This window comes from Narcine bancroftii, chromosome 2 (assembly GCF_036971445.1).
Source record: "Narcine bancroftii isolate sNarBan1 chromosome 2, sNarBan1.hap1, whole genome shotgun sequence".
NCBI lineage: Eukaryota > Metazoa > Chordata > Chondrichthyes > Torpediniformes > Narcinidae > Narcine > Narcine bancroftii.
Genome location: NC_091470.1, coordinates 348,536,242 through 348,555,599, shown reverse-complemented (window position 1 = coordinate 348,555,599; position 19,358 = coordinate 348,536,242). Strand labels below are relative to the sequence as shown.

The 19,358-nt window shown below is 39.8% G+C and overlaps 1 protein-coding gene across 7 annotated transcripts in view; it reads left to right on the top strand.

Moving 5' to 3' along the window:
- adgrb1a (adhesion G protein-coupled receptor B1a) overlaps positions 1-19,358 on the top strand; it is a 651,114-nt gene that overhangs the window by 293,520 nt on the left and 338,236 nt on the right. For all 7 annotated transcript variants that reach the window (XM_069922257.1, XM_069922254.1, XM_069922256.1 and 4 more), the window contains exons 6-7: positions 3,464-3,628; positions 12,355-12,519. In XM_069922257.1, the coding sequence (XP_069778358.1) occupies positions 3,464-3,628; positions 12,355-12,519 (330 nt within the window). The remainder of the gene's footprint in view (positions 1-3,463; positions 3,629-12,354; positions 12,520-19,358) is intronic.

Sequence of the window (19,358 nt, the reverse complement as noted above, 5' to 3'; positions counted from 1 at the left end):
ACATGACAATCCATCGCAGAGACAGAATCATGAACAGACTCTACAACCCATTGAATCCACAGTGACTAGCAACTATCTATTTACACCCATCCTGCACTAATGCTCTTTATTTTTCTCACTTTCCCATTAACCCCTCAAACATTCTACCACTTAAACATAAACGAGGGACAATTTATATTGGTGTTAACCAACCTGCAAATCTTTGAGGCATGGGAGAAAATCAAAGCACCCAAGGAAACCACTTGATGATAGAGAGAAAATGGAAACTCCACACAACAGCACTGGAGGTCTGGATTGATCCAGGGCCACTGGATCAGACAGACAGTGGTTCCAAAAGGTCCTCTTCTCTGCTGCCCAAGTAATAGTAAAAAAATGCCTGGATTTTGAATCATGTTCATTGCTTAAAGCAGTCATTCTTAATCTTTTTTTGGCTGTCACCCCCCCCCCCCACCCCGACCCCCACTAAGGACTCTGCTCAAAGTTTATGGGTCCACTTCCCTGCGAAACAGTCAAGATTTGGTTTCTTCCCTACTTCTGTCCTACCAACCACATTAAAAAAAACATTTAAAATGTTTATATTACATAAGGTGAAAAGCAAACAAGGCTTTTACTTAAATGTGCTGTGTACCCGAAAGGGAAGAGGTGGGTAGGGGTGGAAGGGAGGCAAATGACCCCTGTTGAGAATGGCTGGTTTTGATAAAACTATTGGGAAAACATCTCTATCCATTCTGCAGTGTTAAGTAGATAAAAAAAAACAAATATTTTATAGAATGCAACAGATTTAACCTCAGACACCTTGTGTTTTTGATACTATACCTTACACGATGCATAATCAGATGATAATTTCTACATGGAACCAGCATTACATGTTCTGTGCTGTAGATATTTGTGAAAAATATACAGGTTTGATTGAGGTAATTGCTCATTTAAAGCAAGAGTTACAATCCCAAATAGTTTTGTGATCATTTTAAACTCAGCAACTGGGTGCAGATTTGTAAATTAGACAAGCAGTGGTTTGATTCCCAGCCTTAGTCTGGTTACGAGCCAGCAAAGAAAGTAATGTAAGATTATATCAGGATCCTTGGAGAGTGGGCCAAGGTATGGGAGATGAAACTTAACTCAGACAAGTCTGAAGTGTTGCACCTTGGAGTTTCAACCAGGGCAAGGCTTCACAGGGAATGGAAGGGCCCTGAAGGGTGAAATGGATCAATGAGACTTGAGGCTGTGGGTGCACAGGTCAATGAGAGTGGAGACACAGCTTTGATAGGATGGGAAAGAACCCATTTAGATTGCTTGGCTTTGTCAGTCAGGAGCAGAGTCACATCATGTAATAACTGTACAAGATGTTGATTGAGACCACATTTAAGTATCATGTACAGTTTTGGTCACCCAGCCATAGGAAAGATATGAAGCTGGAAAGGGTGCAAAAAGATTCATTAGTCTAGGGCTGTGCAACATTTTAATATTTAATTTATACATACAGCACGGTAATAGGCCATTTCAGTCCATGCCGCCAAATGAACCTACATCTCCTGTACGCACTCATGGGCCAGAATGGCCTGTTACCTTACTGTAAGTCTAAATTAAAAATGAAAAGGTTACCCACCCCTGAATTGGACTGTTACCAGGACTGGAATTATGGGCAGTAGCTCGATAAGCTTGGATTTGAATGCAGAAGGCTGAGGAGGGTCCCCTTATAGGGGTTAAAATCATGAGGGGGGGGGCATAGATATGGTTAAAAACAATCATAGCATTTTTCTCAGCGTAGGAGAAAATAGAGCAGATATTGAGTTGAGAGGGACAAGATTTAAAAGGGTCCCGAGAAGAACTTTGTTCACCCAGAGACTAGTGGGTGAATAGAATAAACTGCCAGAGTAATTGGTAGAAACTGAGACGATGTGTAACATTGAAAGGTCAGTTAGGGCTGGGTGTCACCCAGTGCGGTAACTCATGGTGTCCCCCCGCCTTTCCTTTTCTTTAATTACTATTTCATTCTCTAAAAAGTTATTGATATAGGTTCCCAAATACTAATTACTGCAATATTGTAACTAAAACACCAGAAAAATTTGACAAAAGCTGTGACTATAAATAAACACAGGCAACAACGAAAGCAACAGTGCGGGCAGGCAAAACCATGTGATTCAAAGCATCATTGAAATTGGGTAATAAGGACAGCCCTGACCAGAGCGCATTAGAAGGTTCAAAAAGTAAATTAGCATAGAGTTTTAGCCTTGTAGGTATACTGATACATGTAAGATGAGATTATGAAAAATGTTTTTATTGTTATAACTAACTACAGTGATATTTTTATAAAAAATAATACATTTCTGCTGAAGCTCTGCAAAAAACTTTTAGACCATCATTTTGGTGTCACCCCCTCTTCTGGGGTCACCCGCACCTCCCTAGTGAGGGATGTGGGCCAAAGCAGACAAATTGGATTAACTCAGTTGGCAGGGACAATTTGGGCCCAAGGGTCTTTCTTTAAATTGTAGAATTCTATGACTTTATAAGCCTGACAAGGATGGCAATGGAGAAATAGTCGAACGGTCAGGAAAGAGAAACTCCCCAGAATTTAGCCGAGTCAGTCTTTTCATCACAATGTGAAAACAGTAAAATCAAAACACATGCATTCAGCATTTCATCATTAACAAAATTAAGTTTTTAATCAACTTTGCAAGAGCATATATTCATAGAACACTGAAGCACAGAACAGGACCTTCAGCCTTTCTAGTTCTGTGCCAACCTATTTTTATGCCTACATTTGCTGACCTGCACCTAGATAGATCCCTCTGAACCCCTTCCATCCATGTATCTGTCCAAATTTTTCTTAAATGTCAAAATTGAGCCTGAATTTACCCATTCAGCTGCCAGTTCATTCCGTACTCCCACCATTCTCGGCAGGAAGAAGTTCCCCCTAATGTTTCCTTTGAACTTTTCCCCCTTTCACTGTTAATCCATGTCCTCTTGTTTTTTATCTCTCTTAACTTCAGTGGAAAAAAGTCTGCTTGCATTTACTCTATCTATACCCATCATAATTTTGTATGAACATAAATAGGAAAAATTGAACATCCAAAAAATACAATTTTAAAATTGATGACTTGAACTGAGGAATGGCACAGATATTTTTGATTGATGATGAACTCCATGGTTCATTGTTGGTTGTGGTGGGGGGGGGATGGTGGGGTGAAAAGCAGGCAAAATGCAAATATGACACATTTTAAGAGCTGGAAAGGCCATTAGAACGAACAAGCGAGCTGCTTTAGCTGATGTATTGAGTTCACACGGCCGTTTTATCACATCCCTAATGACACCGATTTTTACTTTCGGCTTGATAATTTTACCTCTAAATTCTGTTTCATCAGCTCCTCAGTGAAACCCAAAAGCTATTCTGGGTAATTTCGGTTGATTCCTATCATAAAAAGTATAATGTTATTTCATTCCTTTGTCTTTTTATGTCAATAAGTGGATGGGAACTGGAACGATTGGTCAAGCTGGAGTCAGTGCTCTACCACCTGTTCAAATGGGACACAGCAGCGGACAAGGGAGTGCAATGGCCCTTCCTTTGGAGGCGCTGAATGCCAAGGTTACTGGTCTGAAAACAGGCCATGCTTTCCAAGACAATGCCCAGGTACGTCTTGTGCACTGATGATCTATTTTTTGCAATTTTTAATAGTTAAATGAGGGCAGCGTAACAATGGTGCTAATAAAATGTTAGAAACAGTTTCTTGGTCAGAAATGATCTGTGGAAGGATGTGTAGCAAGTGTTGGATCCTTCTTCAGTACCCTGTAGGATCTGAACTGGCAAGTTGTCCAGACTTAAGATGTTGACTATTTCTCTTTCCACAGATGCAACCTGACTCCCTGATGGTCTCCCACATTTTCTGCTTTCCTTTCAGTTTTCCATCATTTGCACTTTTTAACCTTTCAGATTCAGTGATACAGAATGGTGAAATAGGTAAATTGCCATGTGGCACAGTTAACGTAGCGGTTAGGGCAACGCTGGTACAGCGCCAGTGACCAGGGTTCGAATCCAGCACTGCCAGGAATGAGTTTGTATGTTCTTTCCCATGTCTGCATGGGTGTGCTCCAGGGGCTCCAGCATTCTCCCGCCATTCAAAACATGCTGTAATTCAGTGGCACAGGGTCGTGGGTTGAGTAGGCTCTACATGCAAATCTAAATCTACAAGACTAGTCAGCCAACAACTGACAAACATTCGATTAGACAAAAACAGAAACTGGTTGGACAGAACTGGCAGGAAGGAAATCAGAGTTCTCTGTTGAAAGACCTTTCATTGGATGCTGCCTGTTCTCTGAGAATATTCAAGTATCTGCAATGCTTTTGTTTCTCAATAGCAATTCAAGGAACAGTGTTCAAATCCAGTAAGGGAGCTGCAGAATTTGGTCCTTGGTAATGCTTGTCAGAAAACTATTGCTTTCTTGTAAAGCCTCATCTGATGTCCTTCAGAGGAGGATATCAATTAGCCCATAAAAATTCAATTCAAGGGAAATTAGAGATGGCAATAAATGTTGGTCCTTTCAGCTCATGAGACTTTCCTCTACTTGAGCACCAAAGCACTTTGCCAGCTCTTCCCATATCCTAAAATTTTTTTAAAAATAGAATTAAATTATTAAATTGGAGTTCTGCAGCATGGAAAGAGACCTTTCTGCCCTATGTCCATGCTTACCAAGCTAGTCCTATTTGCTTGAATTTGCCTATTATCCCTCCAAACCTTTCCTATCATGTAACGGTCAAAATGTCTTTTGAATGTTACAATTGTCCCAACTTCCACCATTTATTTGAATGTCTTCCTTCTTAAATCTATTATTAAATGATTAGCCGGCACCTTTAGCAATTCGATTTCAGATGGCACGTTAGCTTGAACCAAAACATTTCTTCTGTTTGTTTCTAAACTATTTTCCTATTGTAAGTGTATGTGTAAGGGTATGCATAAGGGTATAAACAGAGTCATAGAGTTTTACAGCATGGAAACAGGCCATTGGGCCCAACTTGTCCATACTGGCCAACCTAAGATAATACCAGTTGCCTCCCTTCAGTCCTTTCCTATTTGAGTATCTGAGAAAAATTCTATTTCACGTTGTATTTTTACCCAGCTCTATCACATTTCCAGAAGCATCCTGTTAAATCCCCTCAGAGTTTGAAATTTCAATCAAATTCCAAACCCGAAAACTCCAGAGAATGAAAAATGATCCTTCCCAAGATTTTGTCACAGGCATCTCAACACTCCAGACATTAGTTCAGCAAATCACGTTGAGCAGTCCTAATACAGTTAAACCCCTGATATGGGGAATTCAGGCAACTGGCAGCCTCAAACCACCAGCAAGAAAATTGGGAGAAATAAGTAAAATAAATAAATAAGAATAAAATAATTGGTAAAAATACACAAGTTTAAAATTGCAAAAGTAAATGTTCTCTGAAGTAACACATAAAGCTTTAAGTGTAAATATTCAGAGCCTTGGCCAAACTTTGCTCATAGCAGCTGTTTGAATAAAGCTCTGTGAAACAGCAATGGTTTTGACTTGGATGAAGAGATGGTTAATGCCGCTTGCTGCGTAGGGTGACTCTCTTAAGGTGTTTCCTTATCCCTGCTTAGGAAGAGTCGCCTGGTCAAAAGCTTTTTCTGTAAACCTGAGGGGGGAATGGGAGGGTAATTATCTATGGTATTATTTTTTGTCTTTTGGGCGGCTTTCTGGAGGGGGAGGGACCCGCAAATGCAACGATGGTTAAATAGTTTCAAAGAATGTGACTGAAAATAAAGTAAAATGCTTAAAGGTTTATATATTCATATAATTGAAGTTTGTTCAGTGCAAGTATATTATGGTATTTTTTAATCTTTTAAACTGTTTATTTTACATGAAGATGCATTGTAAAAGTAAGTCTCAAGCAACACTTATCTGGCATCTAGCAATCCCCATAGGTGCCAGATACCAGGGGTTTTATTGTATATTAGCACCATTCCCTTAAACACGGGGAGTAATAGCATATGGATGCCTCTTACCAGTACCAGTGCTGTCAGGTTTGGTGACTTGGATACTGTCAGAGAGAGTGCAGAGAAGGTTCATGAGAATGTTGACAGGATTTCAGGGTCTGAGTTACAGGGAAAGGTTGTGCAGACTGGGGCTTTTTTCTCTGGAGTGTAGAAGATTGAGAGGGGACTTGATAGAGGTGTTTAAGATTTTAAAAGGGACAGACAGAGTAAATGTGGATAGGCTTTTTCAATTAAGAAAGGGGGAGATTCAAACTAGAGGACATGGTTTAAGATTGAAGGGGGAAAATTATAAGGGGAACATGAGGGGATATTTCTTTACGCAGAGGGTGGTGGGGATGTGGAATGAGCTTCCGGCAGACGTGGTTGAGGCGGGATCATTGGTTACATTTAAGGAAAGACTGGATCATTACATGGATAGGAGGGGACTAGAGGGGTATGGACCGGGTGCTGGTCAGTGGGACTAGGAGGGTGGGGATTTGCTACGGCATGGACTAGTAGGGCCGAACTGGTCTGTTCTGTGCTGTAAGTGGTTATATGGTTATATGTCCATGTCATTACTGGCACCTGTTGGGCATCCAGTGAGGATTGAGAAGTCTCTGTTCTATGAGACATCTTGGACCGGACAGGTTTTCAAGTACAAGGCAGCTTGGACCATGAGCGTCATCTGATGTTTGCTGCAGCTGACATTTCAAAAAATATGCTTGCAACAAACAGTTTAACATGAGCATTTAGGAACTACTAGCCTTATATTTTGGATCAATGGCAGTCACTCTGCAACTAAGTCTCTCTGAGAACCCAGCACAACCACTGATTTATTCTGATCTTGAAAAATATTTACTGGTTATTGTTCGAAATGTCAACAGATGCTTTCATCTGAGAGATATTTGGTTCATTTTTATACAGGGTGCGCTTACAGCCATAACTTAAATCATGTTGAAAAAACAGACTGCTTGTATGGAGGATCGGACAACAATAAATGCTCCGTATCTTATCAAATGGAATAGGGATAATAAAAATGAAGCTGGTGATTTCACATTGTAACTGTTGGCTGATGAAATGTTTATTAACTTTGCTAGAGTTTTTCCAAACATTGGTTGATTGTGAGGATTATTGAAATGAGCACCTTGCACTGCGCTTATTAATATTATATTTATGGTTTGGAAAAGAATTATGATGTTAGTAGTCTGTTTTTTGAGGACAAAGTAATATTTTAACAGTGAAGAAATATGATATCAATGCAGCAGTCATTCTCACCTCTGATGTAAGAGTGAAATTGAATTAGCTGAAGGATATATGCAGTTGAAACTATTCTTGCTATTTTGAAGTCAAAATGGTGGTTCAATAATAGATTGAACTCAACCACTAACTATTTGATGAGTTAAATTGTATTAATTTTCTCTCTGTAGATTTTTGCATGTCCTGAATAAGGGCAACAGCACATTGGTGGATTATTTTGTTTAATAATGTTGCTGGATAAGAAGTAGCATTAAACCAATAACATTCATCTTGCTGTTGTCATCCAAAATACTGGCCTCAAATTAAACCAGAAAGTGTGTAGATGTCGCAATTGTAGTCTGTCCATGGCCTCATGCACTTCCAAAATGAGGCCACCCTCAAATATTCTCTGTGAGCAGTCTCAACAACCATAGCCCTCCCATTCATGTACCTGTCCAGATTATTCTTAAATGTTAAAATGGAGCCCACATTCACCACCTCAGTTGGCAGCTCAATCCAAACTCCCACTACTCCCTGTGTGAAGAATATCCCACCCCCCTTACACATTTTCCCTTTCACCCTTAACCCATGTCCTCTGGTTTGTATTTCACCTACCCTCAGTGGAAAAAAGCCTATCTACATTTATTCTTTCTATGTCCCTCATAATTTTAAATACCTCTATCAAATCTGCCTTCATTCTTCTACACTCCAGGAAAGAATAGGGATCAGGATAGGTCAGGTGACAGATGTATGTATAGACGAACATTTTGGGTCCAGTGACCATGATGTCGTAAGCTTCAAGTTATTTATGGAAAAGGATAAGTGTGGACCTCATGTTGAGTTTTTAAATTGGAAGAAGGCAAATTTTGTGGAAATGAGAAAGGATTTAGGAGGAGTGGATTATGATATGTTGTTTTCTGGCAAGGTTGTGTTAGAAAAGTGGATGTCCTTCAAGGGCAAAATTTTGAGAGTGTAGAGTTTGCATGTCCCTGTTAGGATTAAAGACAAAGTTACTTGGCATAGGGATCTGATTAAGAAAAAAGAAGGAGATGTATAGCAAGTATAGGCAAAAAAGGAACATATGAGGTACTGGAAGATTACCAAAAAAAGCCAGAAATTTCTCAGGAAATAATCAGGAAGGCAAAAAGAAGACATGAGATTGCTCTGGCAGATAAGGTAACGCTGAAGAGGTTCCATAGTATATTAAGAGTAAAAGGATAGTAATGGCAAATATTGGTCTCCAAGAGGATCAGAGTGGTCAACTATGTGTGGAGCCTCAAGAAATGGCGGAGATTTCAAACAGGTTTTTTGCATCAATATTTACTCAGGAAACTGGCTTAGTGGATAAGGAAGGAAGGGAAACAGAAGAGTCAAGGGAACAGATGAAAATTAATGAGGAAGAGGTGTTTGCTGCCTTACAGTGAATAAAGTTGGATAAATTACCTGGATCAGATATGATATTCCCTCGGACCTTGAGGGAGACTAGTATGGAAACATAAGGGTTTCTGGCTGATAAATTCAAAATGTCCTCAGCTATAGGGAAGGTGCCAGAGGATTGGAGGTTAGCTCATGTTGTCTTGTTGTTTAAAAAAGGCACCAAATATAAACCAGGTAATTATAGGCCAGTGAGCCTGACGCCATTAGTAGGTAAAATCTTGGAAGGAGTTCAGAAAGACAAATATAGGTATTTGAACAGTTAGCATGGTTTATGCGTGGTAGGTTGGAAGGAGTTCAGAGAGACAAATATAGGTATTTGAACAGTTAGCATGGTTTTATGCGTGGTAGGTTGTGTTTAACAAATCTAGTGGCATTTTTGGAGGAGGTTACCAGAAAGGTGGATGAAGTCAGTAACCATCTTTAAATTTTGACATATTGTTAATATTTCAGTTATGTGGTTATTACTTTTCTCTATAAATTAAATATTAAAAAAAATAAAAAGGAAGGTGGATGAAAGAAAGGCTGTGGATGTTGATTACATGGACTTTAGTAAAGCCTTTGACAAAGTCCTACATGGGAGGTTATTTCAGAAGGTTCAGACACTGGGTATTCAAGAAGAGGTGGTAACTGGATTCAAAATTGGCTGCGTGGGAGAAGACAGAGGGTGGTAGTGGATGGTTGCTTCTCAGTTTGGAGGCCTTTTACCAGTGGTGTGCCTCAGGGCTCCGTGTTGGGACCATTGTTGTTTGTCGTATACATCAGTGATCTGGATAATAATGTTGTGAATTGTATCAGCGAGTTTGCTGATGACACAAAGATAGGAGGTACTGTTGACAATGAGGAAGGCTACAAAGCTTACAGACGGATCTGAACCAGCTAGGATAATGGGCCAGAAAGTGACAGATGGAGTTTAATGCAGGCAAGTATGAGGTGATGCATTTTGTAAGGGCAAACCAAGTAGATGTACTGTAAATGATAAGGCTGTGAGGAGTGCAGAGGAGCAGAGGGATCTATAAGTGCAGACACATTGTTCCCTGAAGGTGGCATCGCATGTGGACAGAGTTGTAAAGAAAGCTACCAAAATATCTTAGACTTTAAAAAGTATTGGGCATAAGAGTTGGGATGCTATGTTGAGGTTGTTTAAGACATTGGGAAGGCCAAATTTGGAATATTATGTGCAGTTCTGGGCACCTAACCTCAGGAAGGATATCAATAAGATTGAAAGATTGCAGAGATTTACTGGAATATTGCCAGGTCTTCAGGGGTTGAGTTACAGGGAACGATTGGACAGGATAGGACTTTATTCTTTGAAGTGAAGAAGAATTAGGGGAGATTTGATTGAGGTTTATAAGATTATGAAAGGTATGGATAGAATGGATGCGAATAGGCTTTTTCCACTTAGATTGTGGGAGATAAATACAAGAGGTCATAGTTTTAAGTTGAAGGGGGAAAGGTTTAGGGGGACCATTAGGGGGAAATTTTTCACTCAAAAATGGTGAGAGTGTGGAATGAGCTGCCATCTGATGTGGTGAATGCAGGCTTGATTGTTTTAAGAGTAAATTGGATAGGTACATGGATGTGGGGATCTGGAGGGCTATGGTATGGGAGCAGGTCAGTGAAATGAGGGAGAAGATGTTGGCATAGACTAGAGGGGCCAAATGGCCTATTTTTTTTTTGCTGTGGAATTCTATTATTCCATAAATTCTTAACCTGATTCTATAAATTCTTAACTCAATTTCTGAAGTCCAAGCAACATCAACTGCACTCTTTCTATCTAGTTGTGTTTCCTGTGGTTAGGTGACCAAAACTGCACACAATCTACCAAATTTAGCCTCATCAACCTTATCATAACATCCCAACTCCTGCACTTAATACTTTGATTTACGTAGGCTAATACGGCAAAAGCTCTCTTTACATCCCTATCCACCTGCGATGCTACTTTCAAGGAATTAGGTATCTGTATTCCCAGATCCCTCTGTTCTACTGCACTCCTCAATGCCCTACTATTTGCTATGTACTTGGTTTGTCCCTCCAAAATGCAACACTTCACACTTTTCTGCATTCAAATCCATTTGCCATTTTTCAGCTCATTTTTTCCATCTGGTCCAGATCCCTCCCCAAGCTTTGAAAACCTTCTTTGCTGTCCACAATGCCTCCAATTTTAGTGTCTTCTGCAAAATTGCTGATCTAATTTACCAAATTATCATCCAGATCATTGATAGAAATGACAAACAACAATGGTCTCAGCATTGATCCCTGAGGCACACCACTAGTCACAGGCCTCCAATCTGTGAAGCAATGATCCACTACTACACTCTGGTTTCTCCCGTCCAACCACTATCAAATCCAATTCATTCTGAATACCTAGCATCTGAACCATCCTGACTAACCTCCCATGTGAGAACTTGTCAAAGGCCTTACTAAATTTTATTTAGACAACATCCACAGCCTTTTCTTCATTAACTTTCCTATTATCCTTAATCAGTTCCTGACTATCCAAATAATTGTATATCCAATCTCTTAGAACACCTTCCAATAATTTACCTACTACTGACATCAGGTTCACTGATGTAAGCTACCCTCCAATCCTCTAACACAACACTAATAGCAAAGGACGTTTTAAATATTTTTGCCAGCGCCCCTACATTCCCTCAAGATCCAAGGGAATATCCTATTAGGCCCTATCGATTTTGCCACCCTTATTTGCTTCAATACAGCAAGCACTTCCTCATCTTTAATCTGTTCCATGACCTCACTGCTTCTTTTCCTTACTTCCCATATCTCTGTGCCTGTTTCTTTGAGGGAATCCTGATGGAAAATAAAACATCCATATCTCTCCCCATCTCTTTTGGCTCCAAACAAAGATGACCACTCTGTTCTTCAAAAGGACCATTGACCTCTTTGGTTTGCATAAGGCCCCTCCTTTGTCTCTCTCTCACCCTTTTTCTATTTTCCCTCACTCCCCACCCCCTTCCTTGTCCATTCAAAGAGCTATTCTCTTTTCCTATCACTTCCTAGCTTTTTTTCTCTTCTGCCCTCCAACCCATATCCACCTATGACTTATTGTCTGTGGGCCTGAGCTCCTTACCTGTCTCTCCCCCCACCATTGTATTCAGACACCTGCTTGCTTCTTGCTCCTTGCTGGTCTAAGGACTTATGCACAAAATATTGGTTATGTATCTTTGCCTTAAAGAATGTGATGAGACTAGCTGAGTCTCTCCAGAAGTTTTGTGTATTATTTAGCTCTCATTATGCTGGTATCTGTCCTAATACCTTCAGAAATCCAATGTTAAATTTGGTTAACCAAAGAAGCAATATCAAACTCACAGCTATGTCGATTCTTTTTTGTTAAATTGTGAGCTGTTCCTTGGAATTTAATGATACTATGGACACTCAGTGACCCGGGGATGGGGGGGGGGGGGTGGGGGGAGGGATTCTCTTTTGCTTCTTTTTCTCTGACTGTAAGAGGCGTTGAGGCAATTCTTGCCAGTGGTGAATCTGTCTGCCTTGAAGCAGGCAAAAATAAATTTCATGTAATATGACATTGTTTTATTATTATGATAATAAATTGAATCTTAATCAATAGCTCATTTGTGAATGCATCTGTAAAGTTTCGTACTTTCCTGATTATCAATATTTCAGATGTACTGGGTTAAGTAAAGTCCATCGATAACATTAACGCCTTGTCTTATAGTGGATGGAAAATGGCAAAAATGGACAAGTTGGGAACCATGCACCAAAAGTTGTGATGGTGGAACACAACTTCGAGTGAGGGTCTGCGCTGGACCATTTTATGGAGGACTGCAGTGTGATGGACCTCAAGATGAGTACAGATTGTGTAATGACAAGAAGTGTCCAGGTAAATATGGCTATGTCCTAATAAAGAATTAATGATCTAATTCAGAACTAATGAACCGGTTCCATGTGGAAATACCTAAATGCAATCAAATGGTAACAGGAACAACTGAGATAATGCAGCATAGATTAACAGAATTTTAAAAGCATGGGATATAGGACTATTTTCTCCAAAAGGGGAAAATAGGCAAAGATTTATCAATGCATTTTTTAAAAGAAATACAGTTATCCAGAATTCAAGCAAATGCCACAAGAAAATGGCAAAAAAAAAATTGTGGAAAATAAATAGGTAAGAAACACAGAAGTTTAAAATTTGCATCCCCTAGTGGTTAATTCACCCAACTCGCAATCTCGAGCAACCGGGAAATCCGCATATTTGGTATCTACCAAAGCCAAAAGGTATAAGATTTGTCAGGGTGAGAGAATTAGCAATCAGGAGAACCTGCTGAAACATTTTACTCTGAATATAAGGAACAAGATGAGAATAGGATTCACGTAAGTGCTGTATGTCACCTGGTGCTGGCTCAGTGGGTTGTAGGGCATGTTTCTTTGCTCCGTTATTCTGACAAAATAACTTGATGACTAAGAAATAGCTTGATGGAGATCTTGAAAACCTTGGAAGGGCTAAAAGGTTCAGTAAAGAACATATAGAAAATATGTTTTCCTCTTGGTAAAAACAAAGGATGAGCATGTAAAGACAAATGTGCACAAAAAGATCATCAGTAAAACCAAAACAGTGTAGAATATTGAAAGGGATTGATAGAGTGGACAATTTTCCAGTAGTGGGAGAGTCTAGGGCCACACAGCCTCAGAATAAAAGACCAATTCTTTGGAAAAGAGATGGGGAGGTTTTTTTCAGTGAGTGGATTGTTAATCTATGGAATTTGTGGTCACAGATGGCTATGGAACCCAAGGCATTGGGTTATTTAAAGCAGATTTGAAAGTTTCTTGATTAGTTTGGGAGACAAGGATTACAGGAGGAAGGCGGGAGAATGATTTGAATGATAATATAGTAAATTGGATCAGCACATTTTCAGGTGGCACTAACATTGGGGCTGTAGTGGGCAGCGAAGAAGGCTCTCAAAGCTTGCAGTGGGATCTGGACCAGCTGGAAAAATGGGCTTCAATATGGCAGATGGAATTTAATGTGGATATATGCGAGGTGTTGCATTTTGGAAGGACAAAATAAGGACATATACGGTAAATGGTAGGGCATTGAGGAGTACGATAGAACAGAGGTATCTGGGAATACAGAAAAAAAAAACACAAATGCTGGAGAAACTCAACAGGTCAAACAGTGCCTTTATACAGCAAAGGTGAAGATCCATCATCAACCTTGGTGAAGGGCTCAAGCTCAAAATGTTAGTGATATATCTTCACCTTTACTACCTAAATGCACCGAGTTTCTCCAGCATTTGTGTTTTTTTTTTTCCCACTTAACCACGGTATCAACAGAATCCTGTGTTTTACCAATATGGAAATATAGATATATAATTCCCTGAAAGTGGTGTCACAGGTTGTAAAGAGAGCTTTTGGCAACTTGGTCTTCATAAATCAAAGTATTGAATATCAGAGTGGGATTGTTATGGCAAAGTTGTATAAGACTTTGGTGAGATCAAATTTGAAGTATTGTGAGAGTTTTGGTCACAGGAAAGATAGCAATAAGATTGAAATAGAGCAGAGAATATTTACAAAGATGTGCTAAGGATTTGAAGAGCCGAGTAATAGTTGACTCGATGGGCCAAATGGCCTTAGTCTCTCCTTAGTCTGATGGTGGGGGAAAAAAAAACATTGATTGAGACAATGGTGAGAACTGTGGACCAAAGTGAAATAAAATCAAATGAAAGAGAAAAATAGGGAGATTAAATAAAGTGAAAAAGATTGTTGTGGAACAGCAAGAAATTAAGGGGCAAAATGGCCTTTCTTTACACACTGAGGAGTCTGTGCAACATCCTTTGGGATGAATTCAGGTTTGGTTGTTAAAATATTGATTAATTGAGGTGGAAACCATTGCATCAAGGCATAGTCGATTGTAGCTGAGGACGAAACAGCATTCTGAGGTTCAAAGAGGACAGGAGGATTAGTTTTTGCAAAGAGCTGACACAGATACACAGGCTTGAGTGGCATTTGTCTGCTGAATCTATATCTATTCTGTATTTATTTTTAAATAAAACAGAAGAATTGAAGAAAAAGGAAGCAAGTAACTGGGTAAGAGAGAGGACAGGAGTAGTTCACTGTAGACACCTTTCATTTAGAAGATTTGTTTTTGAAGGAGATAGATGAATTAAACTGAATAACTATCATTAATAGAAATTTGTAAATGCAACACAATATTGACACATTCTATAGACTGAAGATTTTCAGCTCATCGTGTTCTTCTAAGAGTTGCTGCTGTGAGATACAATTATCAAGTCACTGACACTTGCACCCAGATTAACCATAGGCTCTGTTACTTAGCAACCAATCGATATTCCCTCCAAGACCACTACAGCAGTGAATAATTATCAAGGATTTTGCTTTTATTTAAAAAAAAAGAAAGCCACAGAAAGTAGAAAGTAGAAATAGGGATCATTATATGAAGAAACAAAAACATACCAAAATAAATGGAGAAAGGCCAATTTTGTAAAAATGAGAAAAGATTTCAGAAGAGTTGATTGGGATAAACTGTTTTCAGGCAAGGATGTGTTCGGCAAGTGGAAGACATTCAAGGGTGAGATTTTGAGGGTGCAGTGTTTGCATGTTCCTACCAAAATTAAAGGCAAAATTAACAGGCATAGGGAACCTTGGTTTTCAAGGGCTATTAGTGATATGAGTGAGAAGAAAGTTATATAACTGGTATAGGCAACAAGGAACAAATGAGGTACTTGCAGGGTATAGAAAATGTAGGAGATTACTAAAGACGAAATCAGGAAAGCAAAGAGAAGCCATGAGGGGTGTTTGGCAGATAATGTGAAGGTAAATCCGAAGGTTTTCTACAAGAGGATAACAAGGGACAAAGAGGATCAGAGTGGTCAAATATGTGAGAAGTCTCACTCAATGGGAGAGATCTTGAACAGTTTTTCTGCATTAATATTTACTCAGGAAACAGCTAGTGCATACGGAAGGGAAACAAATCGAAGTGTCGTGCAATATATGGAGATTAAGGAGGAAGTTGTGTTTGCTGCCTTACAGTGAAGAAAGGCAGACAAATCCCCAGGGCTGGATAGGATATTCCCTTGGACCTTGAGGGAGAAAAGTATTGAAATTGCAGGGGCCACGACGGATATATTCAAAATGTTCTTAGCCACGGGAGAGGTGCCAGAAGATTGGAGAGTGGCTCATGTTGTCCCACAGTCTAAGAAAGGCTCCAAAAGCAAACCATGTAACTACAGGCCAGTGAGCCTGATGTCAGTAGTAGGTAAATTATTGGAAAGAATGCTGAGAGATAGGATATATATGTATTTGGACAGCCATGGGCTGATTAAGGATGGTCAGCACGGCTTTATGCGTGGTAGGTTGTATTTAACAAATCTTGAAAAGTTTTTCAAGGTAGTTACCAAGAAGGTAGATGAAGGAAAGGCTATGGATGTTGTCTACAGAGTTCAATAAGGCCTTCAACAAGGTCCCACGTAGGAACTTAGTTCAGAAGGTTAAGGCACTGGGTATACATAGAGGGGTTGTAAACTGGATTCAAAATTGGCAGTGTGGGAGAAAACAGTCATAGTGGATGGTTGCTTCTCACACTGGAGACCTGTGACGAATGGTGTGCCTCAAGAGGACCTTTGTTGTTTGTTCATTATATCAATGATCTGGAAGATAACACGGTAAATTGGATCAGTAAGTTTGCTGATGACACCAAGATAGAAGGTGTAGTGGACAGTGAGAAAGATTTTCAAAGCTTGCAGAGGGATCTGGGCCAAATGAGAGAATGGGCCAGTAAAGGGCTGATGGTATTGCATTTTGGAAGAGCAAATCAAGGAAGGATGTACACTGCAAATGGTTGGTGCAGAGGAGCAAAGAGACCTTGGGATACAGGTACTTTGTTCCCTGAAGGTGACATTACAGGTGGACAGGGTTGTAAAGAAAGCTTCTGGCATCTTGGCCTTTATAAATCGAAGTATTGAGTGTAGGAGTTGGGATTTTATGTTGAAGTTATATAAGACTTTGGTGAGGCCAAATTTGGAATATTGTGTGCAGTTCCGGTAACCTAGCTACAGGAAGGATATCAATAAGATTGAAAGAGTGCAGAGAAGATTTATGAGGATGTTGCCAGATCTTCATGAGTTGAGTTAGAGGGAAAGGTTAAACAGGTAAGGACTTTATTCCTTGGAATGAAGAATAAGGGGAGATTTGATAGAGGCTTATAAAATTATTAGGGATATAGGCAGACTAAATGTGAGTAGGCTCTTTCCATTGAGATTAGGAGAAATACATATGAGAGGACATGGCTTTAGGGTGAAATGGGAATGGTTTAGGGGAAACATCAGGGGTAATATCTTCACTCAGAGGGTGGTGGGAGTATGGAATGAGCTTCCATCTGATGTGATGGGTGCAGACTCAATCTTAAGAATAAATTGGTTAGCTACGTGGATGGGAGAGGTCTGGAGGGTTATGGAATAGGAGCAGGTTATAGTGGTCAGTGCAGACTGGAGGGACCAAGTGGCCTGTTTTTCTGTGCCGTAATGTTCTATGATTCATGAAGGGAGAATTACATTTTCTAATGTAGAAACTCAATCTGTCCAAGGTTATAAAGCAGCAAATTCCGAGTACCTTCAGCTATTGAGCAGAGATATTGTAAGCCTTACATACGTTCGGACTTTACAAATCAGCATTCTTATTGTAATTAGAATATGTGCTTTGCTTCTGAAGGTGAAGGATAAAATAATAAAGGGAGAACAGCAATATTCCCTCTAATTTTTAGTAGTCAGTGTTTGTAAAAATCTTATGTTGTGCAAGTTTTTTTCCTGTGACAAAAGTATGTGCCCACTGAATGCTTGTACAAATAGAAAATGGAAACAACAAGGGGCACCTGACAGCTGTGGCATAACCTGCTACAAAACTAAGTCTGATAAAGTAGCAAATGGCAAAGCTTCTCTCTCCGAGGAACTCAATGCCTTCTACGCCTGATTTGATGAGGGCATTTGATGAGTATGAGCAAAGAACCATCCCTCCGCACTCATTCATCCCCTAATATTCCCATCCTGTCTGTATCTGAGGATGACATACATGCTGCCTTCAGAAGAGTGAATCTGAGGAAAGCATCCTGCCCAGATGGAATACCTAGCTGGGTATTAAAAATCAGTGCTGACAAACTTACCTAGGTAGTCACAGATATCTTCAACATCTCTCTCCAGCAGGGCATGGTACCCACCTGCTTTATACAGGCATCAGTCATAACAGTGCCCAGAAAGTGTGCAGTAACTTGCCTTAAGGCCTGTCGGCCGGTAGCACTTGCATCAACAGTGATGAAGTGTTTTGAAAGGCTGGTGGTGAAGCAGATCCGCTCCTGTCTGAGCAGTTACATGGATTCATTCCAGTTCGCCTACCGTAGAAACAGGTTTATAGTGGATACCATCTCACTGGCTCTACACAAAGCCCTGGAATAGCTGGACAGCAAAGATGCATACATCAGGATGCTCTTTATCCACTACGATTTGGCATTTAACACCATCATCCCCTCAAAACTGATCAGCCAACTCCAAGACCTGGCAGTTAACACCCCACTGTGTTATTCGATTTCCTCATGTCCAGACCACAATCAGTGAAGATTGGTAAGAACTTCTCCTCCACAATCTTCATCAGTCCCGGAGCACAACAGGGCTGTGTTTTTAGCCCCCTGTTCTACTCACTTTCCACCTTGGACTGCATAGCTTGGTATAACAATAAAACCATCTAATAATTTGCCAACGATACCAAAGTAGTGAATTGTATGAAGGATGGGGATGCTGCAGAAGATGGTTGAGGTAGGGAATATTGTCATGTTTAAGAAAAAAATGGCCAGATAGTTGAACAGGATATGTTTAGAGGGATATGGGCAAAATGCAGGCAGGTTGATGATGGTGGGACATTTTGGTCATCATGAACAAGTTGGGCCGAAAGTTTTGTTTCAATCCTGTATAACTTTATGACGCTGTGATTGACTTTATCTTCCATGTCCATGCCTCTTTGATGATTCACAGCCAAACAGTAATTTAACCCACGTTTAACCAATTCAAAAGTCACTTGTGAATGAATTCTGACCTTAACCACAAAATGGCCAAATATATGCGATCTCTTTGTGCATTAAATTAATCACTGTACAAGTTCTTGCCTAAGATATTGCTTGTGTCTAAAACCAATGTAGTATAAAATTTAGCACAAATTACACTCATGTATTCGACCAAAAAGTCAATGCCTTTTTCTCCCACTGAGTTCATCCAGTGGGTTATGTTTAGCTTCAGATTCCAGCATCTGTACTGTAGTCTCTGATGTGTTTCCATTGTACTTATTCGTCTCTGAGCCTGGCCAGTGAATGGGTATTTGTCGAAAAAACTGTCTAAAAGAAATATATATATATTTATTTGTCTGTAATGTTCACAAAATGTTGTCATCTCTTCTAACTGCTTTTATTCCAGAGGTTCATTATATTGCACCCCAATACTTGGGTTTTATTGGATTCATATTCAATTCAACCCAGTCCATAGCAATTGGTAAAACATGAGCAAAAGCCTCAGGCCTGTGTTCCTGCTGTGGAAATCACAGGTTTTTAGAAACAACTAACAAATGGATTATTTTTGGGGATGCTTTTCAGAGAGGCAAAAGTTAAAACGCATCAAATTCTGTAACTGTGCTGGGCAGAGAGTTAAGTGTTGTTTATCTTGTGAT